Consider the following 25,848-nt stretch of genomic DNA (forward strand, 5'->3'; position numbering starts at 1 on the left):
TCTGTTTAATCGTTTTACTTTTAATAGTAAAAATGACAAAATTACATGATCTCTACTTAATCTACAAAATAATAACTTAATATTCATGATCATGGTAAGCGTCAAAAATTGTTTGGCTCTAACAACTGTTCATAGACATGCACACTGTTGAAATATAAAAATATAAATATAAATACATCCCATTAATGTCCTTAATAAATCCATTACTAAGATTTAAAATAGTTCAGAATAAAATAATTAAAATGCAGTTGAGTACAATAAGGCATTAAGATGTATCGCAAGAGCTGTACAGGTTACTAGAATATAGTTTAAAAATATAATTTGTTTTGCTTCATGCGGGAAACCTAAAATAACTTTGATTAAATCACTACTTTTCTCAACAGGAAGAACAAGTCTCAAAATTAAATCATTCTACACATTTTTTTCAAGCTAACATACCAACACTAAACGGATGAAATGAAGCACTCCATTCAAAAAACAGGATTTGTTGAAAGCATACTAGCGGTGGGCCATCGAACGCTAGTAGTACCTGGATATACTTATCTCAATCTGACCTTTGACCTATAAAGCCCTTCCATGACATCACACCTTATCCACTGAAAAAGTCTAACAATCAAAATTGTCTGAGGAAAGGTGATCTTTCTCTTCAGATTCATGGGGAGCGGTAAGTCATAATATGAGTTGTGCTCAGAACGCTGTGTGCTATACATGGTGGTGTTACATGGCTAGAATTCTAATGAATTAGTTTTAATACGGTGGACTCGTACAAGGAACGAAACAAAGGAGGCTATGGCAATGACAGTTACAAAGAAATAAAATGGCGGACATGGTTAAAATTAATTTGACTGAATCAATCACCACATTCTCAAAATATTTGTTTTCAACCATCTGTAGTGTAAGTGCTGCTAACTTTCTTGTAGCATGATAACTTTACTTTTCCTAAAAGCTAAAAGTTGTCTTAGTTTCACTTTCATGCTAATTGTGTTTTAGGTGCCAGTTAACTGCGTCATGAGCCTGGCTGTACAGTAGCAGTAATGAGAACTCCATTGTGTATTAAATGTGGTCGTGCCCAGAGAGGAAGACGCAGAGCAAATACATCTTTAAGAAACCTGTCTGAACCTTCGGCGAAAGTAAACGTCAACATTTGTAAGGTGCTTGATACTCCTTAACTCAACTTTGCCAATGTTTTTTTCTCTCTCTACTGTACCTGAAACAAATCGATACAGTACACCCCTCCACTGTTCATAATCACCAATATAGTGATACAGCGTTGGCCCTATTTAAAACAGACTACATCCATATGCTCTATGATTACACAATTAAAACGTAGTGTCTACTCCTCTCCATTTTCGGAAGGTAGCAGCCCCTGACTTGTTTTGTGCTATTCTCCCCCTGAACCTCTCATTCTCCTTCAGAATATCCTCTTCTACACACCCTTTTGTAATATCATTTCCCTGTTACTCTTTTATACCATCCCCCAACTTCTTACTACAAGCCTTTCTTATGAAGGCTCGGAGAAGAAAGCGACAAAATGGAGGCAAAATGAAAGTGTTTCTGACATACAGTTACAAAACATGGTACATTACTAGCAGATGGGGAGTAGTTGCTGGGACTGAGGGAGACCAAGGGGGGAAGGGGGGAGGGAGAGGGATAGAGTAGATGCACTCAAGACCACAGTGTCATAGGAGTCCTGATAGTGCAAGAGAGTTCAGCCACGTTGGGGACACTCACTTCCATATTTGTCGTTATCTAGCGTCATCGAATCAGCGTACAGGACATATAATGTCCCCCTCCTCTCGCCACATTCTCCTAACTGTTCTCGCATACCTTCTCTCTGCCTCCTTCTCTCCCCTAAGTCAGCCCGCTCTGTCCCATTCCCCCTTTTCCTCTAGCTATGGGACGTAGAGAAGCCAATTTTTTTTACTGTGGCTTTCCCCTAAGCAAGCCCACTTTGTCCTCCTAACCTCTCACTATAGGGACTCAGGGGGGTGAGGTTCAACTGAGGCTCCGCTCTGCTAACTGTGGGACTGAGGCTGGATGCTGGAGCAATCCGACACTAGCAGGTTCACCACAGTGTTGCCACTGATGTAGACGTTCGGGGCGGACACCATGTTGCCGAGGGACACGGAGGAGCTGGACGCCCCGCTAGAGGTGACAGGGCCGGGGGATCCCTCTTGACCCCCCGTGCTGTGGGTGCCCATGTGGCCCTGCAGCTGGGTGGGGGTCTTGCAGTGCACCCCGCACAGCTGGCACACTAGGACACCGCCGGAGCCTGTGCCGCCGAAGACGCCAGCGCTCTCCTTCCACTCCTGGCCATGGTGCTTCTGGGCATGGACACGCAGGTAGGTCAGAGTGGTGAAGCCTGGAGGAGATGGAGACAGTTAGCGGTTAGTGTCATTTCAAGGCTTTACAGGAAATGCTTAATAGCGTGGTTCCCCCAACAGGCAGGTGAATTTGGCCCCCAAAGTTTTCTGAGTAAAAAAAACATTGTTGGACTAAGACTGTAAAAACACTAGCAAATCAGCTCCAAGTGATTTTAATATAGGAAATCGGTTCCAAAGTATTCCCACGCATAATAAAGAGATATATTTGATCATATTATAGTGGACATTTTTTGTGTCCTCTGTGTCTCTGCTAATGCGAGACTACATGTAGCGTATTGTTTCTTGTTATTGTGTTAGGATGTTCTGTGACTTTGCTCTCAGGGAAAGGACTGATAGAAGAACAGAAAGAAGGGAATACATTGTTACTTTGGCCCAACGCCTAGAAACTGTGTGTGCAAGGTCATGATCAGCCTATTGCCTCCTGAGAGCAGAGACGCCTAGTTTGTGCATGTGTCTAAAGAGTGCTGAACGGGAGCACCCCTTCAGAGCTTCTGACAGACTTGTACTTTGAGTATTACGTTTGTTGTAACCTCTCCGGCCGTGATAATAAAGATCTGTTAATTTAACTTTGACTTGAGTCCTTAGTGGTAGTTTCCACTACAATTTGGCGTCCCAAAAACAGGATGATTGATTCTACCTGTGGAGCTCGGCAGTGAGGGTCTGTGAGGGAACACTGGTGGTGCATTCCATGTGAAGGCGTGCAAAGACGTCTGACCAAAGACGACACTGTGGGCTGCCCGGGAGAAAACACAATCTACGAAACCTAGAAGGACTGACAACTGAATTTCAGTAAGTCAATTTAAAAGAATTTTGAACAATAAGAACCGTATTGAGAAGCTTAGAAAAGGATCCAGAGTCCTAAGAGGGGACTAGGCGGGGGTAGAGAGACCCCGTCGGCAACGCTGTCTGTAAGTATTCAGGGAATACATACGTAGTTCTGGGAACTACATGGAAGTTCTGGGAACTCCATTTTAGGATTTAGAGAATAGTATGTGATGCAGTGGAATGATTTTTGTATGATTGACTCATTTACTGAAAAAGGGAAATTAGTTCCCAGAATGATTGAGGTATGAGTGTGATAATTGTTAGAGTAAAGTAAATTGATAAGGTATAATTAAAAAGTAATAATGGGGAAAGGGAACATTAAAAGTAGATATGAAGACCCAGAGTGGGCACCAAAGGGACCCAGTAAAGTGATGGCAAAGACATTTGGTATGGGGGTACTGTGCCAGACAGAAGATTGGACAGCATGGACTGACCCTGCGAAAGATGCTATGAAGTTTGAAGAAGAGGTGAGAGCAATCATTGCCATGTATAACCCCACCACCCGTGAAATTGAGGAAATACTCCGTCAGTGTTTGAATTTCAAGTGGAACCAGTGTAAGGGATGTTGGAACAGTGATGCAACCAGAGCCAACTGTGTTGAGGAACTCACAGCTGTGTTTAATAATGCAAAGACAACATACACAAAGCACACAGACTGATAGAAAATACTTTCCACAATGATGAAGGCCGATGAGACCTTTGAGGACTATCAGGAACGAATGGAGAAGATCTTCCTCCAGGACTCTGGTCTGACCCCTGACCAAGAATCATATGGCAGCCTGTGTGCCATGCAGTGGTTACTGGCCTGCGACAAGACCTGAAGACAGCTGTGACCACCATATCCATTGGGTGGGAGACAAAGACCCTTGCTGATGTCAAACCTCACATCACCCATGCAGAGAGACAGATCAGGTCGAAGAACACAAATACTGGTGCTAAACTACAAGCTTTTCTCTGGAGGAGGAGAATACCGTGGAGGTGGAGTTCAAGGACGAGGCCGAGGAGGAGGTAGAAGAAGGGAAAGAGGCAGAGGGTGAGGAGCGCAAGGCGCCTCTGGAGGGAGAGACTGTAGCTGCTACAACTGTGGCAAACCAGGACATTTTGCAAGGGACTGTCCTGGTGATGGGAGATGACCAGGGTGAATGGCCAGGACCACCTGAAGATGTAAGTGTTGGAAATCCCTTTGGTGGGCAAAGAACATAGGATGAGGTGGGAACAGAAGAAGACTCCGATGATGAAGAACCACAAGAAGCATGCCAGATGCTGAAACTTACCACCTTTTCGACTGAAAATCCACTGATAGAAATTGAAATAGTTGGCCAGAAGATTCCATTCCTAGGAGACACCGGGGCTGCTATCTCGGTGTTGAAACAATCTGCCCTGAAAGTAATCCCCTCTAAAATAAAAACTCCACACTGTTGGAGCATCAGGAATTCCCTTTGAAGAATGCCTCACTTACCCCCTACACGTTAAGTGGGAAACATCGATTTCTGTACTTCTCCGCCTGCCCTGTAAACCTCCTGGGAAGAGATCTGATGTGCAAGATTAATCTGACTGTTGCATGCACTGCTGAGGGCTTGTCCCTCCGTTCTCCTACAAACGGGATATACCCGTGCGTGTCCCAGTGTTCTTATGCCTGGCATTTGAACGATCCTGAGGTGGAAGGTGAACAATGAGAGAGATCACTTACCTCCCACACCACTGTGCATGGGAGGTCCCAGAACATCTTCACTGCACAGCAGCTGTCCCCTCATGTGAAGAAGACCCTGAATATCAACAAAGATGGACAAAGCAAAAAGCAGAGTGGAAGTGACAATTGATGGAATATACTACGGTGAGGAATTTACAGCGGCCGGAAGACTGATGACAGCCACTGATTGGGTGGCCTGGGAAGGAGTCTCCACCAACAGCTACCCTTTTCTCCCCTTTCTGGGTTACTACTCGAACGATACCAAAGAAATAACCTATTCCTACTGAAATTATGATAGTCGTGTCTCAAGATAACTCCCAAATACCATGGCTGGATGAAGTGCCAGAACAGCTCTGGGCTATCTCCAAGACCAATATTGGGACGATGAGAGGTGCCACCACGGTGAAAGGTGTCCCGAAGAATAATCACAGACCAAATAAAGCTCAGTACCCTCTTAGCAAAGAAGTAGAAAAGGGTATTATTCCCATCCATCAGGCCCTGGATGAGAATGGGGCTTTGATCCCATGCCCAAATTCTTCCTATAACACCCCTATTTTACCTGTTAGGAAGCCATCTGGTGAATATTGTTTTGTGTAAGATCTTAGAATAGTTAATGATGCTGTTCACGCAAGAGCACCCCTGGTGCCAAACACAGTTACTATTCTTTCCCAAGTTCCCCCAGGGAGCGGTTGTTTTTTGGTTATAGATTTAACGCATTCTTCAGCATTCTTCAGCATCCCTGCTGACCCTGGGTCACAGGACTGGTTCTCTTTCACGTTTCTTGGGAAAACATGGACTTGGACGGTGATGCCACAAGGTTACATTTAATCACCTGCCATTTTTGCCCAGGAAATGGCGAGGAACCTGGAAGGTTTTATTCCCCCTAGAGGTAGTACTGTGGTTCAATACGTTAATGACCTGTTGGTCTGTTCCTCATCTGAGGAAATCTGTCACGAAGATACTAAGGCATTGTTGGTTTTCTTCGCTGAAAATTGTCATAAAGCTTCCCACTCTAAGATGCAGTTGTGTAGAAGTTCTGTTAAATATTTGGGTCATGACATTACTTCTGAGGGTCGCGCCCTCTCTAAAGATAAGCTTGAGGCGATAAAGTCCCTGCCTAAACCTGTTACAAAGCAGCACGATGTCGCTGTTGGGAGTGGCTGGCTACTGTCTCCCATGGTTGAAAGATGCAGAGATGGTACAGCCTCTGCAGGATTGTATTTATGGCAGTAGCCAGCCACTCCCAACAGCAACATCGTGCTGCTTAGTAACAGGTTTAGGCAGGCAATGTCTGAAGTGGTGGAATGGACACCTGAGGCTGAATTAGCCTTGATTAAGTTAAAGCAGGCTCTAATGTCGACCCCCTGTTTGGGTTTGCCTGACCACACCAGACCATTCCATTATTTTGTCTCTGAGAATCATGGGTTTATGTCTGCTGTATTGACACAGTACCATGGAGTTGGCTATAGGCCTGTGGAGTACTTCTCTAAGCGTTTAGACACTGTTATCCGAGGCATGCTGTCCTGCCTCCGCATTTTGCTGTGGCAACTGAGGCGGTTTTGGCATGTTCTGATATTGTAACAATGACTGACCTGACAGTGCTAAACTCCCCATCTTACACCTGCCAGATTGCTAGATTATCAGAACATCCTTCTGACAATGTCTCATGTTACACTGAAGAGATGTACTCTCCTCCCTACAGCTGATGCCGGTAAAGAACATGAGTGTGAATTGACAATTGAGATTGACTGTAGCCCTAGGCTTGACCTAAAAGACGTTTCTCTTTTGAATTCGAACTTTGAGTTTTGTGGATGGCTCTGCCCAGCGAAACGACAAGGGTGAACCTTTAGTAGGCTATGCTGTTGTCGCCGCTGTTCAAACTGTGGAAAGTGCTAGACTGCCCCCTCACTTGTCTGCTCAGGCAGCAGAGTTAATTGGTTTAACCAGAGCATGTATTTTGTTAATATCTACACTGATAGTAGATATGCATTTGGTGTTGTGCACCATTTTGGCACGTTGTGGAAGAATAGAGGATTTTTAACTTAGTCTGGAAAAATTATTGCTCACAGTGATCTTGTCTCCTCTTTGCTGACGGTCGTTCAGCTCCCCTCATCTATTGCAGTGGTTAAGTGCCAATCACACACTTCTACAAAGGACAGTGTTTCTAAAGGGAAAGCTAAAGCTGACTGTGCGGCCAAGCTGGCTGCTTCCTCTTCTGTTTTCCCCCTTCTACAGATGGCAGCAGTTTCTGGTCCCACTAACCCCTTCTCTCCTAATGATGCTGTTGTTTTGCAGGCAGCAGCTGATGCGACTGAGAAAAGGCAGTGGGGTGAGCACTGTCGCAAGGACACCTCGGGTGTATGGCTTGATGATTCTAATAGACCTGCCATGCCCCGTTGTACTTTCCAATACCTTGCTAAATTGTCACATGGTCAAGACCATTTGTCAAAAGGAGGGATGGTGGATCTAGTAAAGAAATATTGGGGTACAGTAGGATTTACTGTTTGCAGATTTTTTTTTTAAAGAAGTGTGTGATCTGAATGACTAATCATTTCAGTATCACCCGCGTCCCATCCCAGGCCAGAGGGCCCCTTTGAGAACTTGATGATGGACTTCATTGAGTTGACCCCTTGTGAGGGGAACAAGTATTGTTTGGTGATTGTTGACATATTTTCAAAATGGATTTAAGCTTTTCCTTGCAGGAGAGCTACAGCAGCAGCTGTGGCAAAGGCTCTTCTGAGAGAGATCATGGGGTCTACCATCAAAAGTCTCCTCTGACAATGGTCAACATTTTGTGAATGAGATTGTTCATTCCCTGTCAGAGGCTTTACAGATTGATTTGAGAACCCATTGTGCCTATCATCCTCAATCTGGGGGTGCAGTAGAACGGGCAAACCAAACCCTAAAAACGAAATTGATTAAACTGATTGGTGAAACAAGCGTGACATGGGTGAAGGTGCTTCCATTGGCACTGATGAGCATTAGAGGCAGATCCCACACAGTGACTGGTCTCTCTCCCCATGAGGTGCTGACACGGCAACCCATGAGAATGACTAACACGCCATTTCTTCAAAACAAGTTGACGTCGCAGAGAATGGAAGAAGAGATGGTAGCATACTGTGTCTCACTTAACAATGTTCTTAAGACTCTCTTCCCATGGGTGAAGAGAAGTAAAAGGTCAAGATGAGGGAGGGAATCTGTTCCTCTCTTGAGCTGAAATGGTGGCAAATGTCAACTCATATAAGACTTCTTGTTGGGTATGTGAGTTGGGTCCTGTGGGAGCAGGTAAGGGTCTCCCATATGGAGGGGTTCCCTTCGGGGTGAACTTAACTATTCAACTGTCCTCAATACTGTCATTGGCTACTTCCCCGCCCCAAGGAATCCTGACCCTATGACTTATTTTGCGATGTACAATGTTACTGTCAGCCTTGTACAGTGGCTTGCGAAATTATTCACCCCCCTTGGCATTTGTCCTATTTTGTTGCCTTACAACCAGGAACTAAAATATATTTTTTGGGGTGTTGTATCATTTGATTTACATAACATGCCTACCACTTTGAAGATGCAAAATATTTTTTGCGGTATGTCTCTAACAGCTTGGAACATCTAGCCACTGGGATTGTTGCCCATTCTTCAAGGCAAAACTGCTCCAGCTCCTTCAAGTTGGATGGGTTCCGCTGGTGTACAGCAATCTTTAAGTCATACCACAGATTCTCAATTTGATTGAGGTCTGGGCTTTGACAAGGCCATTCCAAGACATTTAAATGTTTCCCCTTAAACCACTCGTGTTGCTTTAGCAGTATGCTTAAGGGCATAGTCCTGCTGGAAGGTGAACCTCTGTCCCAGTCTCAAATCTCTGGAAGACTGAAACAGGTTTCCCTCAATAATTTCCCTGTATTTAGAGCCATCCATATTTCCTTCAATTCTGACAAGTTTACCAGTCCCTGCCGATGAAAAACATCTCGGGGTGATGAGAGGTGTTGGGTTTGAGCCAGACATAGCATTTTTCCTTGATGGCCAAAAAGATAAATTTTAGTCTCATCTGACCAGAGAACCTTCTTCCATATGTTTGGGGAGTCTCCCACATGCCTTTTGGCGAACACCAAACGTGTTTGCTTATTTTCTTCTTTAAGCAATGGCTTTTTTCTAGCCACTCTTCTGTAAAGCCCAGCTCTGTGGAGTGTATGGCTTAAAGTGGTCCTATGGACAGATACTCCAGTCTCTGCTGTGGAGCTTTGCAGCTCCTTCAGGGTTATCTTTGGTCTCTTTGTTGCCTCTCTGATTAATGCCCTCCTTGCCTTCTCCGTGAGTTTTGGTGGGCGGCGCTCTCTTGGCAGGTTTGTTGTGGTGCCAAATATAACAATTTTTTAAATAATGGATTTAATGGTGCTCTGTGGGATGTTCAAAGTTTCTGATATTTTTTTTTTTACCCAACCCTGATCGGTACTTCTCCACAACTTTGTCCCTCACCTGTTTGGAGAGCTCCTTGATCTTCATGGTGCCCCTTGTTGCAGACTCTGGGGCCTTTCAGAACAGGTGTATACAGTTGATGTCGGAAGTTTACATACACCTTAGCCAAATACATTTAAACTCTGTTTTTCACAATTCCGACATTTAATCCTAGTAAAAATTCCCTGTCTTAGGTCAGTTAGGATCACCACTTTATTTTAAGAATGTGAAATGTCAGAATAATAGTAGAGAGAATGATTAATTTCAGCTTTTATTTCTTTCATCACATTCCCAGTGGATCAGAAGTTTACATACACTCAATTAGTATCTGGTACCATTGCCTTTAAATTGTTTCACTTGGGTCAAATGTTTCGGGTAGCCTTCCACAAGCTTCCCACAATAAGTTGGGTGAATTTTGGCCCAATCCTCCTGACAGAGCTGGTGTAACTGAGTCAGGTTTGTAGGCCTCCTTGCTCGCACACGCTTTTTCAGTTCTGCCCACAACTGTTCTATAGGATTGAGGTCAGGGCTTTGTGATGGCCACTCCAATACCTTGACTTTGTTGTCCTTAAGCTATTTTGCCACAACTTTGGATGTATGCTTGGGGTCATTGTCCATTTGGAAGACCCATTTGCGACCAAGCTTTAACTTCCTGACTGATGTCTTGAGATGTTGCTTCAATATATCCACATCATTTTCCTTCCTCATGATGCCATCTATTTTGTGAAGTGTACCAGTTCCTCCTGCAGCAAAGCACCCCCCCCCCCCCCCCCAAAAAAAAAGGATGGCTCACCCCTCACAGTTCTGGGGGATTTCAACCTCCCTATGTTTACATTTGCCTCATTTCTCTCTGCCTCCTTCTTTCCACTCCTCTCCTCTTTTGACCTCACCCTCTCACCGTCCCCCCCTACTCACAAGGCAGGCAATACGCTTGACCTCATCTTTACTAGATGCTGTTGTTCTACTAATCTCACTGCAACTCCCCTCCATGTCTCCGACCACTACTTTGTATCCTTTTCTCTCTCGCTCTCCTCCACCACTACTCACTCTGCCCCTACACAGATGGTAATGCGCCGTCGCAACCTTCGCTCTCTCTCTCCCGCTACTCTCTCCTCTTCCATCCTATCATCTCTTCCCTCTGCTCAATCCTTCTCCCTCCAATCTCCTGATTCTGCCTCCTCAATCCTCCTCTCCTTCCTTTCTGCATCCTTTGACTCTCTATGTCCCCTATCCTCCCGGCCGGCTCGGTCCTCCCCTCCAGCTCCGTGGCTTGATGACTCATTGCGAGCTCACAGAACAGGGCTCCGGGCAGCTGAGCGGAAATGGAAGAAAACTAGACTCCCTGCGGACCTGGCATCTTTTCACTCCCTCCTCTCTACATTTTCTTCATCTGTGTCTGCTGCTAAGGCCACTTTCTACCACTCTAAATTCCAAGCATCTCCCTCTAACCCTAGGAAGCTCTTTGCCACATTCTCCTCCCTGCTGAATCCTCCCCCCCTCCTCCCTCTCTGTGGATGACTTCGTCAACCATTTTGAAAAGAAGGTTGACGACATCCGATACTCGTTTGTTAAGTCAAATGACACTGGTTGGTCCTGCTCACACTGCCCTACCCTATGCTTTGACTTCTTTCCCCCCTCTCTCTCCAGATAAAATCCTGCGACTTGTGACGGCCGGCCGGCCAACAACCTGCCCGCTTGACCCTATCCCCTCCTCTCTTCTCCAGACCATCTCCGGTGACCTTCTCCCTTACCTCACCTCGCTGATCAACTCATCCTTGACCGCTGGCTATGTCCCTTCCGTCTTTAAGAGAGCGAGAGTTGCACCCCTTCTCAAAAAACCAACACTCGATCCCTCTGATGTCAACAACTACAGACCAGTATCCCTTCTTTCTTTTCTCTCCAAAACTATTGAGTGTGCCGTCTTTAGCCAACTCTCTTGCTATCTCTCTCAGAATGACCTTCTTGATCCAAACCAGTCAGGTTTCAAGACTGGTCATTCAACTGAGACTGCTCTTCTCTGTGTCACGGATTGTCACGCGATTGATTTGCACATTTCGCACCAAAGTACGTTAATCTCTAGGAAACAGAACACGTCTCCTTCCTGACCGGTATGACGGCTGCGTGGTCCCATGGTGTTTATACTTGCGTACTATTGTTTGTACAGATGAACGTGGTACCTTCAGGCATTTGGAAATTGCTCCCAAGGATGAACCAAACTTGTGGAGGTCTACCATTTTTGGCTGATTTCTTTTGATTTTCCCATGATGACAAGCAAAGAGGCACTGAGTTTGAAGGTAGGACTTGAAATACATCCACAGGTACACCTCCAATTGACTCAAATGATTTCAATTAGCCTATCAGAAGCTTCTAAAGCCATGGCATCATTTTCTGGAATTTTCCAAGCTGTTTAAAGGCACAGTCAACTTAATGTATGTAAACTTCTGACCCACTGGAATTGTGATACAATGAATTATAAGTGAAATAATCTATCTGTAAACAACTGTTGGAAAAATTACTTGTGTCATGCACAAAGTAGATGTCCTAACTGACTTGCCAAAACTATAGTTTGTTAACAAGAAATTTGTGGAGTGGTTGAAAAACAAGTTTAAATGACTCCAACCTAAGTGTATGTTAATTCAGACTTCAACTGTATATACTGAGATCATGTGACAGATCATGTGACACTTAGATTGCACACAGGTGGACTTTATTTAACTAATTATGTGACTTCTGAAGGTAATTGGTTGCACCAGATATTATTTTGGGGCTTCATAGCAAAGCGGGTGAATACATATGCACGCACCACTTTTCCGTTATTAATTTTTTATAAATTTTTGAAACAAGTAATTTTTTTCACTTCACCAATTTGGACTATTTTGTGTATGTCCATTACATGAAATCCAAATAAAAGTCCATTTAAATTACAGGTTGTAATGCAGCAAAATAGGAAAAAATGCCAAGGGAGATTAATACTTTTGCAAGGCACTGTATATCCTAGACAAAACAATTGCAGTGACCCACCCATCCCTATAGTAGGATCCCTGTTAGCCCCCTGGTGTATTAGAGGAAATAGGTGTAATCATTTGGGTGAAAATGTTTGTAACTGTACTACAGTGGGGAAAAAAAGTATTTAGTCAGCCACCAATTGTGCAAGTTCTCCCACTTAAAAAGATGAGAGAGGCCTGTAATTTTCATCATAGGTACACGTCAACTATGACAGACAAAATGAGAAATAAAATTCCAGAAAATCACATAGTAGGATTTTTAATGAATTTATTTGCAAATTATGGTGGAAAATAAGTATTTGGTCAATAACAAAAGTTTCTCAATACTTTGTTATATACCCTTTGTTGGCAATGACACAGGTCAAACGTTTTCTGTAAGTCTTCACAAGGTTTTCACACACTGTTGCTGGTATTTTGGCCCATTCCTCCATGCAGATCTCCTCTAGAGCAGTGATGTTTTGGGGCTGTCGCTGGGCAACACGGACTTTCAACTCCCTCCAAAGATTTTCAATGGGGTTGAGATCTGGAGACTGGCTAGGCCACTCCAGGACCTTGAAATGCTTCTTACGAAGCCACTCCTTCGTTGTCCGGGCGGTGTGTTGGGAACATTGTCATGCTGAAAGACCCAGCCACGTTTCATCTTCAATGCCCTTGCTGATGGAAGGAGGTTTTCACTCAAAATCTCACGATACATGGCCCCATTCATTCTTTCCTTTACACGGATCAGTCGTCCTGGTCCCTTTGCAGAAAAACAGCCCCAAAGCATGATGTTTCCACCCCCATGCTTCACACTAGGTATGGTGCAACTCAGCATTCTTTGTCCTCCAAACACGACAAGTTGAGTTTTTACCAAAAAGTTATATTTTGGTTTCATCTGACCATATGACATTCTCCCAATCCTCTTCTGGATCATCCAAATGCACTCTAGCAAACTTCAGACGGGCCTGGACATGTACTGGCTTAAGCAGGGGGACACGTCTGCACTGCAGGATTTGAGTCCCTGGCGGCGTAGTGTGTTACTGATGGTAGGCTTTGTTACTTTGGTCCCAGCTCTCTGCAGGTCATTCACTAGGTTCCCCCGTGTGGTTCTGGGATTTTTGCTCACCGTTCTTGTGATCATTTTGACCCCATGGGGTGAGAACTTGCGTGGAGCCCCAGATCGAGGGAGATTATCAGTGGTCTTGTATGTCTTCCATTTCCTAATAATTGCTCCCACAGTTGATTTCTTCAAACCAAGCTGCTTACCTATTGCAGATTCAGTCTTCCCAGCCTGGTGCAGGTCTACAATTTTGTTTCTGGTGTCCTTTGACAGCTCTTTGGTCTTGGCCATAGTGGAGTTTGGAGTGTGACTGTTTGATGTTGTGGACAGGTGTCTTTTATACTGATAACAAGTTCAAACAGGTGCCATTAATACAGGTAATGAGTGGAGGACAGAGGAGCCTCTTAAAGAAGAAGTTACAGGTCTGTGAGAGCCAGAAATCTTGCTTGTTTGTAGGTGACCAAATACTTATTTTCCACCATAATTTGCAAATAAATTCATAAAAAATCCTACAATGTGATTTTCTGGATTTTTTTTCCTCAATTTGTCTGTCATAGTTGACGTGTACCTATGATGAAAATTACAGGCCTCTCTCATCTTTTTAAGTGGGAGAACTTGCCCAATTGGTGGCTGACTAAATACTTTTTTTCCCCACTGTATGTTGGTTAATGGTAGCAATACCAGTTCTCTTGTAGTACATGATTCTGTTACAGGACCACCAGGTAATGTGAGTTATACAATTTCTGTCTACAATAAGTCTATAGCACTGAAAGGAACCCCAAATGGTACCTATTGGTTATGTGGCCGATTTGCTTATTATAGTTTACCACCTAATTGGGGAGGGACGTGTACTGTTGGGTTTGTGGTGCCAGCCATTCTTCTCCAGGATTCGCTGGCGTTTTGCCTTAGATCAAATTTGAGATTTGGCTATTAAAAGTTGAGAAAATGGGGAATGCTACTTGAGATGCCTTGGTTGCTCTGAATGAGGGAGTGAAAGCACTCCGCCAGGTGGCCCTGCAAAACAGGGAGGCACTTGACTACTTATTGGCTGTGCACTCATTGGCGACGAATGCTGCACTTTTGTCACAGATGTGTCATCAAATGTGACTGATCTTGCTAACTACATTGCCACTGTTGCAAAGTCTCATTCTGGGGAATCAGAGTGGGTGTTTACTGGTTGGCTGAAAGGCCTCTTTGGAGCTTGGGGCTCCCAGATAGCTCAGTGGGTGATAGCTGGAATCTTTAAGGCCATTTGTTTTTCCCTGGCAACTCAAGTCTCAGCAACTATCGCGTTCACAGCTACTAAAGAAGGTGATACTGATAACTTGCTGTCTCTCCAGGAAATCCCCTTTCCCCCTATAATGTATGATAATATGCAATAATAAGTTAGTATCAATGTTTGATTATGTACCTGAAGGTTTTAAGTTAGGTTGTTAAACAACAGCAACCTTATAAATGTAGAGGGTAATGGAATAAGGATCAAATATGAAGATGGATTTTTTTCTATTGTTATGCCTCTTGTATGTGATAATCAATATTTACTAAATGCACTCCTGTTGATAGACTGAATGTATGTTAAGAAGTAACATGAATTTTTGTTATCACATACAGTGCGGGAAAAAAGTATTTGATCCCCTGCTGATTTTGTACGTTTGCCCACTGACAAAGACATGATCAGTCTATAATTTTAATGGTAGGGTTATTTGAACAGTGAGAGACAGAATAACAACAAAAAAATCCAGAAAAACACATGTCAAAAATGTTATAAATTGATTTACATTTTAATGAGGGAAATAAGTATTTGACCCCCTCTCAATCAGAAAGATTTCTGGCTCCCAGGTGTCTTTTATACAGGTAACGAGCTGAGATTAGGAGCACACTCTTAAAGGGAGTGCTCCTAATCTCAGTTTGTTACCTGTATAAAAGACACCTGTCCACAGAATAAATCAATCAATCAGATTCCAAACTCTCCACCATGGCCAAGACCAAAGAGCTCTCCAAGGATGTCAGGGACAAGATTGTAGACCTACACAAGGCTGGAATGGGCTACAAAACCATCGCCAAGCAGCTTGGTGAGAAGGTGACAACAGTTGGTGCGATTATTCGCAAATGGAAGAAACACAAAAGAACTGTCAATCTCCCTCGGCCTGGGGCTCCATGCAAGATCTCACCTCGTGGAGTTGCAATGTTCATGAGAACGGTGAGGAATCAGCCCAGAACTACACGGGAGTATCCTGTCAATGATCTCAAGGCAGCTGGGACCATAGTCACCAAGAAAACAATTGGTAACACACTACACCGTGAAGGACTGAAATTCTGCAGCGCCCGCAAGGTCCCCCTGCTCAAGAAAGCACATATACAGGGCCATCTGAAGCTTGCCAATGAACATCTGAATGATTCAGAGGAGAACTGGGTGAAAGTGTTGTGGTCAGATGAGACCAAAATTGAGCTCTTTGGCATCAACTCAAACGTGTTTGAAGGAGGAGGAATGCTGCCTATGACCCCAAGAACACCCTCCCCACCGTCAAACATGGAGGTGGAAACATTATGCTTTGGGGGTGTTTTTCTGCTAAGGGGACAGGACAACTTCACCGCATCAAAGGGACGATGGACGGGACCATGTACCGTCAAATCTTGGGTGAGAACCTCCTTCCCTCAGCCAGGGCATTGAAAATGGGTCATGGATGGGTATTCCAGCATGACAATGACCCAAAACACATGGCCAAGGCAACAAAGGAGTGGCTCAAGAAGAAGCACATTAAGGTCCTGGAGTGGCCTAGCCAGTCTCCAGACCTTAATCCCATAGAAAATCTGTGGCGGGAGCTGAAGGTTCGAGTTGCCAAACGTCAGCCTCAAAACCTTAATGACTTGGAGAAGATCTGCAAAGAGGAGTGGAACAAAATCCCTCCTGAGATGTGTGCAAACCTGGTGGCCAACTACAAGAAACATCTGACCTCTGTGATTGCCAACAAAGGTTTGCCACCAAGTACTAAGTCATGTTTTGCAGAGGGGTCAAATACTTATTTCCCTCATTAAAATGCAAATCAATTTATAACATTTTTGACATGCGTTTTTCTGGATTTTTTGTTGTTATTCTGTCTCTCACTGTTCAAATAAACCTACCATTAAAATTATAGACTGATCATTTCTTTGTCAGTGGGCAAACGTACAAAATCAGCAGGGGATAAAATACTTTTTTCCCTCACTGTATGGTGAGAAAAGTAGGAGTGTAGTGGACATTTTTAGTGTCCTCTGTGTCTCTGCAAATGCGTGACTACATGTAGCGTATTGTTTCTTGTTATTGTGTTAGGATGTTCTGTGACTTTGCTCTCAGGGAAAGAACTGATAGAAGAACAGAAAGAAGGGAACACACTGTTACTTTGGCCCAACATCTAGAAACTACAGTGCCTTGCAAAAGTATTCATCCCCTTGGCGTTTTTCCTATTTTGTTGCATTACAACCAGATTTTTATTTAGATTTCATGTAATGGATATACACAAAATAGTCCAAATTGGTGAAGTGAAATTTAAAAAATAACTTGTTTCAAAAAATTCAAAAAAATGTATAACGGGAAAGTGGTGCGTGCATATGTATTCACCCCCTTTGCTATGAAGCGCCTAAATAAGATCTGGTGCAACCAATTACCTTCAGAAGTCACATAATTAGTTAAATAAAGTCCACCTGTGTGCAATCTAAGTGTCACATGATCTGTCACATGATCTCAGTATATATATACACATCTGTTCTGAAAGGCCCCAGAGTCTGCAACACCACTAAGCAAGGGGCACCACCAAGCAAGCGGCACCATGAAGACCAAGGAGCTCTCCAAACAGGTTAGGGACAAAGTTGTGGAGAAGTACAGATCAGGGTTGGGTTATAAAAAAATATCCAAAACTTTGAACATCCCACGGAGCACCATTAAATCCATTATTAAAAAATGGAAAGAATATGGCACCACAACAAACCTGCCAAGAGAGGGCCGCCCACCAAAACTCACGGACCAGGCAAGGAGGGCATTAATCAGAGAGGCAACAAAGAGACCAAAGACAACCCTGAAGGAGCTGCAAAGCTCCACAGCGGAGATTGGAGTATCTGTCCATAGGACCACTTTAAGCCGTACACTCCACAGAGCTGGGCTTTACGGAAGAGTGGCCAGAAAAAAGCCATTGCTTAAAGAAAAAAATAAGCAAACACGTTTGGTGTTCACCAAAAGCCATGTGGGAGACTCCCCAAACATATGGAAGAATGTACTCTGGTCAGATGAGACTAAAATTGAGCTTTTTGGCCATCAAAGAAAACGCTATATCTGGCACAAACCCAACACCTCTCATCACCCGAGAACACCATCCCCACAGTGAAGCATGGTGGTGGCAGCATCATGCTGTGGGGATGTTTTTCATCGGCAGGGACTGGGAAACTGGTCAGAATTGAAGGAATGATGGATGGTGCTAAATACAGGGAAATTCTTGAGGGAAACCTATTTCAGTCTTCCAGAGATTTGAGACTGGGACAGAGGTTCACCTTCCAGCAGGACATTGACCCTAATTATACTGCTAAAGCAACACTTGAGTGGTTTAAGGGGAAACATTTAAATATCTTGGAATGGCCTAGTCAAAGCCCAGACCTCAATCCAATTGAGAATCTGTGGTATGACTAAAGATTATCTTGGCAAAGGAGAAATGCTCACTAACAGGGATATAAACATATTTTGCACAACATTTGAGAGAAATAATATTTTTGTGTGTACGGAACATTTCTGGGATTTTTTATTTCAGCTCATGAAACATGGGACCAACACTTTACATGTTGCGTTTATATTTTTGTTCAGTGTATATGTCCAAAAATGGAAGTAGCAACTGCAGATTGCCCTTTAATTGTTTACTGATTATTTACCAAGTGTGTGTGTGTGCCAGGACTTGTCTCGGTAGTTGACAAATGTTTATTAACTCCAAATAAACCATTTATAAACTTTGAATGTTTATTTAGATCTTATAAACCACTTATGAACTCGAAACGTTTGTTAGCGTCTTATAAACTATTCATGAACCCTTTCTGTGTTACCCATCAAACAATATGGGGTGTTGACAGACACTCACTGCGGTTACAGAGATGGCAGGCGTGGTGCTGCGATTGGTTGTGCACCCTCATGTGATCGGTGATGTAGGCGGCTGACAGGAGCTTGCCGCAAATGTGGCACGGGACCTTCTCCTCGTGGCGGATCATATGGGCACGTAGCCGGTCCCTCGTGGCGAAGCTGGATTCGCACGTCTAAACACATCAAGAGTGATGAGTAAAAATTGGTTATCAATAAAGATACAGAGAAAGATGGTCATACCAAGGATCATTTAGCTATTTGATTTAGAATTTTAAGACCCCTTAAGGTATCCAAAAATATATATAAAAACATTATTGGATGAATTTGGCATTACTGCTATTAGCATTGAATAACAGATTCACTACATGGAACAACAGATATAAAAATATAAAAGGAAGTTTGTTCTGAAGTGTCTGTCCTATATCTGAGAGATATAAGGAAGATCAGGAAACTATTTTTATTTTTTTACATATATTTATCCCCTTACTTTAGGCACTAAACTATCTCCAGATATACAGTGCATTCGGAAAGTATTATGTTACAGCCTTATTCTAAAATGGATCAAATTATTATTTTCCATCATCAATCTACACACAATACCCCATAATGACAGAGCGAAAATACGTTTTAAGAAATGTTTGCACATTTATTTTGCAAATGTATTATAAATAAAAAACAGAAATACCTTATTTACATAAGTATTCAGAACCTTTGCTATGAAACTCGAAATTGAGCTCAGGTGCATCCTGTTTCCATTGATCATCCTTGAGATGTTTCTATAACTTGATTGGAGTCCACTGTTAAATTGATTGAACATGATTTGGAAAGGCACACACCTGTCTATATAAAGGTCCCACAGCTGACAGCGCATGTAAGAGCAAAAACCAAGCCACGAGGTCGAATGAATTGTTCGTAGAGCTCCAAGACAGGATTGTGTGATCGAGGCACAGATCTTGGGAAGGGTACCAAAAAATGTCTGTAGCATTGAAGGTCCCCAAGAACACAGTGGCCTCCATCATTCTTAAATGGAAGAAGTTTGGAACCACCAAGACTCTTCCTAAAGCTGGCCGCCCGGCCAAACTGAGCAATCGGGGGAGAAGGGCCTTGGTCAGGCAGGTGACCAAGATCCCGATGGTCACTCTGACAGAGCTCCAGAGTTCCTCTGTGGAGATGGGAGAACCTTCAAGAAGGACAACCATCTCTGCAGCACTCCACCAATTAGGCCTTTATGGTAGAGTGGCCAGACAGAAGCCACTCCTCAGTAAAAGGCACGCATGCTGTGGGAATGTTTTTCAGCGGCAGGGAGACTAGTCAGGATCGAGGCAAAGTACAGAGAGATCCTTGATGAACCTGCTCCAGACCGCTCAGGACCTCAGACTGGGGCGAAGGTTCACCTTCCAACAGGACAATGACCCAAAGCACACAGCCAAGACAACGCAGGAGTGGCTTCGGGACAAGTCTCTGAATGTCCTTGAGTGACCCAGCCAGAGCCCGGACTTGAACCCGATCGAACATCTCTGGAGAGACCTGAAAATAGCTGTGCATCGACGCTCCCCATCCAACCTGACAGAGCCTGAGAAAATCTGCAGAGAAGAATGGGAGAAACTCCCCAAATACAGGTGTGCGAAGCTTGTAGCGTCATACCCAAGAAGACTCGAGGCTGTAATCGCTGCCAAAGGTGCTTCAACAAAGTACTGAGTAAATGGTCTGAATACTAATGTTACTGTGATATCAGTTTCTTTTTTTAAACATTTCTAAAAACCTGTTTTTGCTTTATCATTATGGGGTATTGTGTGTATTTTAGAACAAGGCTGTAATGTAACAAAATGTGGAAAAGGTGAAGGGGTCTGAATACTTTCTGAATGCAATGTACTTCCATGTTTTTTTTTTTACTGGTACCGGGGACCTTCAGACGAGTCTTGTGAGGCTTGTGGGCATCCTAGAGCAAAACGGGGAACACCATCGTGTTCGTGAGAGTCTCATCTTTCAATAGAGTAGTCATAATACATTGTAGGCCAAACCGTTTAGACGCTACAGACCAATTTTCGGGATGTCTCATAGTCTGACAAACACCACTCTAGCTCTGCCACCACCGCAGATGCGGAAGGGCGATATCAGCGGAAGTGGTGGATTGAGACGCAGCCCATGCAAAAAAACAGGTATCTTTAGCTTAAACAGACGGATTTTGATGGGGATTTTTGTATTATGTGAATTGATTTCCACGGGGGAGCGGAAATTGTAGACTAAGGGTTAATAGCAAAACAAACGTTCATTTTATTAATTCAGGGTTGGGGTAAATTCCATTTCAATTCAGTCAATTCAGGAAGTAAACTAAAAAAATTGGAATTTCAGTTTACTTCCTGAATTGACTGAATTTAAATGGAATTGATCCCAACCCCGATTTTATTACAATGGATAGTTATGGTACGAAGGATTTAAGGTACAGAGAAGCAAAACCATGGCTAACAATGACTGTAGCACAAACATCAACTACCGGACACTTGAAGGGTCGTTCAGAAGAGTGGACTTGTCTGACGTGACTGTTGAGATGGTCGGGCCTGAAAGAAGTGAGACAGAAAGGGGTGAGACCACAATACCTTGTTATACACTTTCTCCAACAGAAAATGTGAACTTCCAAATTCAAACTTTTGAGATAGGTTCAAGTCCCAGGTCATGTGTTGTGTAGATACAGCTACAGTGGGGAGAACAAGTATTTGATACACTGCCGATTTTGCAGGTTTTCCTACTTACAAAGCATGTAGAGATCTGTAATTTTTTATCATAGGTACACTTCAACTGTGAGAGACGGAATCTAAAAGAAAAATCCAGAAAATCACATTGTATGATTTTTAAGTAATTCATTTGCATTTTATTGCATGACATAAGTATTTGATACATCAGAAAAGCAGAACTTAATATTTGGTACAGAAACCTTTGTTTGCAATTACAGAGATCATATGTTTCCTGTAGGTCTTGACCAGGTTTGCACACACTGCAGCAGGGATTTTGGCCCACTCCTCCATACAGACCTTCTCCAGATCCTTCAGGTTTCGGGGCTGTCGCTGGGCAATACGGACTTTCAGCTCCCTCCAAATATGTTCTATTGGGTTCAGGTCTGGAGACTGGCTAGGCCCCTCCAGGACCTTGAGATGCTTCTTACGGAGCCACTCCTTAGTTGCGCTGGCTGTGTGTTTCGGGTCGTTGTCATGCTGGAAGACCCAGCCACGACCCATCTTCAATGCTCTTACTGAGGGAAGGAGGTTGTTGGCCAAGATCTCGCGATACATGGCCCCATCCATCCTCCCCTCAATACGGTGCAGTCGTCCTGTCCCCTTTGCAGAAAAGCATCCCCAAAGAATGATGTTTCCACCTCCATGCTTCACGGTTGGGATGGTGTTCTTGGGGTTGTACTCATCCTTCTTCTTCCTCCAAACACGGCGAGTGGAGTTTAGACCAAAAAGCTATATTTTTTTCTCATCAGACCACATGACCTTCTCCCATTCCTCCTCTGGATCATCCAGATGGTCATTGGCAAACTTCAGACGGGCCTGGACATGCGCTGGCTTGAGCAGGAGGACGTTGCGTGCGCTGCAGGATTTTAATCCATGATGGCGTAGTGTGTTACTAATGGTTTTCTTTGAGACTGTGGTCCCAGCTCTCTTCAGGTCATTGACCAGGTCCTGCCGTGTAGTTCTGGGCTGATCCCTCACCTTCCTCATGATCATTGATGCCCCACGAGGTGAGATCTTGCATGGAGCCCCAGACCAAGGGTGATTGACCGTCATCTTGAACTTCTTCCATTTTCTAATAATTGCGCCAACAGTTGTTGCCTTCTCACCAAGCTGCTTGCCTATTGTCCTGTAGCCCATCCCAGCCTTGTGCAGGTCTACAATTTTATCCGTGATGTCCTTACACAGCTCTCTGGTCTTGGCCATTGTGGAGAGGTTGGAGTCTGTTTGTTTGAGTGTGTGGACAGGTGTCTTTTATAGAGGTAACGAGTTCAAACAGGTGCAGTTAATACAGGTAATGAGTGGAGAACAGGAGGGCTTCTTAAAGAAAAACTAACAGGTCTGTGAGAGCCAGAATACTTACTGGTTGGTAGGTGATCAAATACTTATGTCATGCAATAAAATGCAAATGAATTACTTAAAAATCATACAATAGGATTTTCTGGATTTTTGTTTTAAATTCCGTCTCTCACAGTTGAAGTGTACCTATGATAAAAATTACAGACCTCTACATGGTTTGTAAGTAGGAAAACCTGCAAAATCGGCAGTGTATCAAATACTTGTTCTCCCCACTGTATATGCCACAAACCAATATGAATGAAAAATATAAGATTTGTGGTGCTTAAATGTTTTGTTCATTTTGGGTTTAGCCATACAGCTGCATCTACACAACCAATGGCACGGAATGTGGACTTATCGACTACTTTTGAGGTCTAAAACATCTGACAAACTTTGATTTTTGGAGTGTAACGTCTCTTTAAGCTCAGTGTATCACTGAGACACAAAGCATAAGAAAGCGGCCTGGCGAGGCAATATCTGCAAGCATTTTCTATTGCCTGCCCTAATGAACACAACCCTGCTCTCTGGCCTATAGCGTGACCCTCTCACCTGGAGAAAGCCTTGGCACAGTGGGGGCACACGTAGGGTTTCTCCACACCGCCTTGGTGAGAGCGCACGTGGTGGCTCATGCGGTCCTTCCTTTTGAACCGCTGCTGGCAGATGGGGCAGGAGAAGGGTTTCTCATCCGAGTGGGAGAGACGGTGTCGGTTTAGGTGGTACACGTCTCGGAAGGCCTTCCCGCATGTTTCACAGGCGTGGTTCTTCCGCACAGGGTTCGGGTTTGATGGCCGCTGAGGGGGGGGGGGGGAAGAGATGAGGAGAAAGAGACGCGCTTATAGTACAAACATTGTTTTTTATGTATTGTCGGACTTGACAATTACACATGCCTCTGTGTTGATTATTGACATATCATATTGTCGATTCTCTGTGTCTTTCCGAACCACGCAGACACACATGGCTCACTACACCTAGATAATTTCTCTGGACCATTTGCATAACATGCTGAATTCCCTCTATTGAAAATAAGGCTTTTCCACAATCTCCATAAAGACCATGCAAGAGGAACCTAAATTATTCTTTTCCTTTTCACGGACGACAACAACAACCTCCAGAAGCACCCTGACCCACCTGTACTGTTGCCCCCGCCGCCATGTCAACAGCAGCAGGAGGAGCATGGGGGTTAACGCTAGCCACTACGCTCGCCATGGCAACCTCTCCGCCATCCTGACTACCCAGAGCTGGCTGCTGGGACGCCAGCACGCTAGGAGGGGGGAGAGGGGGAGGAACGGAGAGGTGGAGCAGGGAGAGGGGGATCGTGTGCCTCTCCGCCCTCCCTCCCGACACCAGCTGCGCTGGGCCGGCGCCATTGCCACCCTCCTTTGCCCCCTCCTCCTGCTCCCCTGCTCCTGCTCGCTTCATGCGTACCCCGGTGTGGACCGACTGGTGCCGCCGCAGGTTGTAGTTGTTCTTGAACTGCTTGCTGCATATTGCACAGATGTGGGGCACACGGGCAGGCCGGGACACCGTCTTCACTGTAGCACGGAAGACAGGAAGAAGAGAGGGAATGGGAGAGGATATGCACATTAATAATAATAACATCCCTATCAATTCAAAATATAATAGTATGAATACTATCACATTATACTCATAACAGGATAACAGACCACTTGTTTAGCAATCTACATTACCTCCTTTTCAACTTAATTGCTGATAACTGCTGAAAAAGCAATAGTATTTCTATGTATTTTCACTGAAAAAGCAATAGTATTTCTATGTATTTTCACAACCCATGATTCTCTCACCGGGTAAGGGTTCTTCATTGAGGGCAGCAGTGTCCACCGTGGAAGGAGGCTGGGCTATGTGCTCTGTGGGAGGGGTCTGAGGAGAGGCTATATGGACTGGTAAGAGTTCTGATTGGAGGGTCCCCTCCACTTGGTTTTGGGTGGGAGTAGTCTGGAGAGATAAACACAGCCATCAGCAGAAAATCGCTGCATTGTCTAGACTATACACTACTTTGTTTAACTGAAATGGGCAAGCCCTGGGGCTGCAGACAAAGAAAATATTCTAAAGCCGTTCTTCAGAAAAGCGCACACACGACTAGAAAGAATGTCAATTAAAACTTACCTGGAAGAGAAAATTGCTCCAAGCAGCATCCATTTTGCACCAAAGCGATGAAGAGTATAAAGTCAGCTAAGTAACCTGATGGCGATTCGACAGTGAACCGTTGGCATATTATTTAATAGCCCTGTTGATGGTTGAGGCGAGAAGATCTATGTTGACAGTATTGAAATACAGCAAGAAGAGTAGGCTATTGATCATCTGAAAGGGACATGCAACTATCAAAAATGTACTTTGTAAAATTATTTCTATAACAGAAGTATTCAAGCTATTCAAATTCAAGCAGACGTTTCGACTAGGCTGACTGCCTGAGTGGAATTGCCAGCTCCAATAGTGGCCTATTTATCTTTGACTTTGGTTTCTAACTTTAATTTTATCAAAGCATAAGGAACGCAAATCTCTTGGCATTGATGACTTTGAAACCAAATATCTTTGCGCACAAAATCAATGTTATTTACACAGCCGTAGTCATACATAATAATAGCTAGATCTTAAAATTAAATGAATGCATTTTACACACAATGACAACTACTATCAGTGTTACAATAAACGCATTTGAAAGAGTAGCAGTTAATGCTTTTAATTTATGAATCTATTCTTCCGATTTCCCCCAATAGGCCTATCGGGTGTTTGTCGAAGCCTCGTTGTTGTATTCAAGCCCTGACCCTGGCAAAGAGCGATCGCGCCGGGACGCAGCCTATCGCTCCACCTCGGCTGTTCAATTGCGAGGATGTCATCTTTCTTTTTTTATTGCTCGCTCTCCCTCCTCCCTCCCTGTATCGTTCTTCCTTTTCTTTTTTAATTCCTCTTTCTTCTCCCCCTCCTCTCCTTTTCTTGCACCGCTATGTCCCAGTTGCTCTTAAAGGGATATAATTTATCTTCGTTGGACACCCTCTTTCATTTCCGTCTCCCTCAATGGAGCATTTCCTTTCTGCCCCCTCCTACTCGGGATTTCGGCCGACAGAAATTGCACTACAGTATTTTTCAGACCATCATAAAGAGATCTCTATCGTTGCTATAGAGAGAAATAGTAAAAAAAAAAAATTGAAGGCACTAACTGCGCCATGTTCGTTGGACAAAACCTATGAGGAAAATGAATGGCGTATTTGTAGGGTTTTGGATAAACGCCGAAAATAAGGTCTGTGGTAAACACAGGTTTGGGAGATCTTATACGTT

At 43.9% G+C, this 25,848-nt stretch overlaps 1 protein-coding gene across 2 annotated transcripts; it reads right to left on the reverse strand.

The window, feature by feature from the left end:
- Window positions 1-25,804, reverse strand: LOC311101011 (myc-associated zinc finger protein-like). 2 transcript variants are annotated; one of them, XM_084142019.1, is made up of 7 exons: window positions 24,679-25,804; window positions 24,357-24,507; window positions 23,683-24,086; window positions 23,104-23,345; window positions 20,982-21,045; window positions 18,489-18,660; window positions 1-2,362 (listed from the first exon to the last, which is right to left on the reverse strand). In XM_084142019.1, the coding sequence occupies exons 1-7, from the start codon at window positions 24,709-24,711 to the stop codon at window positions 2,016-2,018; spliced, it is 1,413 nt and encodes a 470-aa protein (XP_083998145.1). In that variant the 5' UTR covers window positions 24,712-25,804; the 3' UTR covers window positions 1-2,015. The 2 variants fall into 2 exon arrangements, with proteins under 2 accessions (XP_083998145.1, XP_083998144.1); XM_084142018.1 differs by having other exon boundaries at window positions 20,973-21,045.
- Between the last annotated feature and the right edge of the window lie 44 nt (window positions 25,805-25,848).

Source organism: Coregonus lavaretus, assembly GCF_964263955.1.
Source record: "Coregonus lavaretus genome assembly, chromosome: 25".
NCBI classification, from domain to species: domain Eukaryota; kingdom Metazoa; phylum Chordata; class Actinopteri; order Salmoniformes; family Salmonidae; genus Coregonus; species Coregonus lavaretus.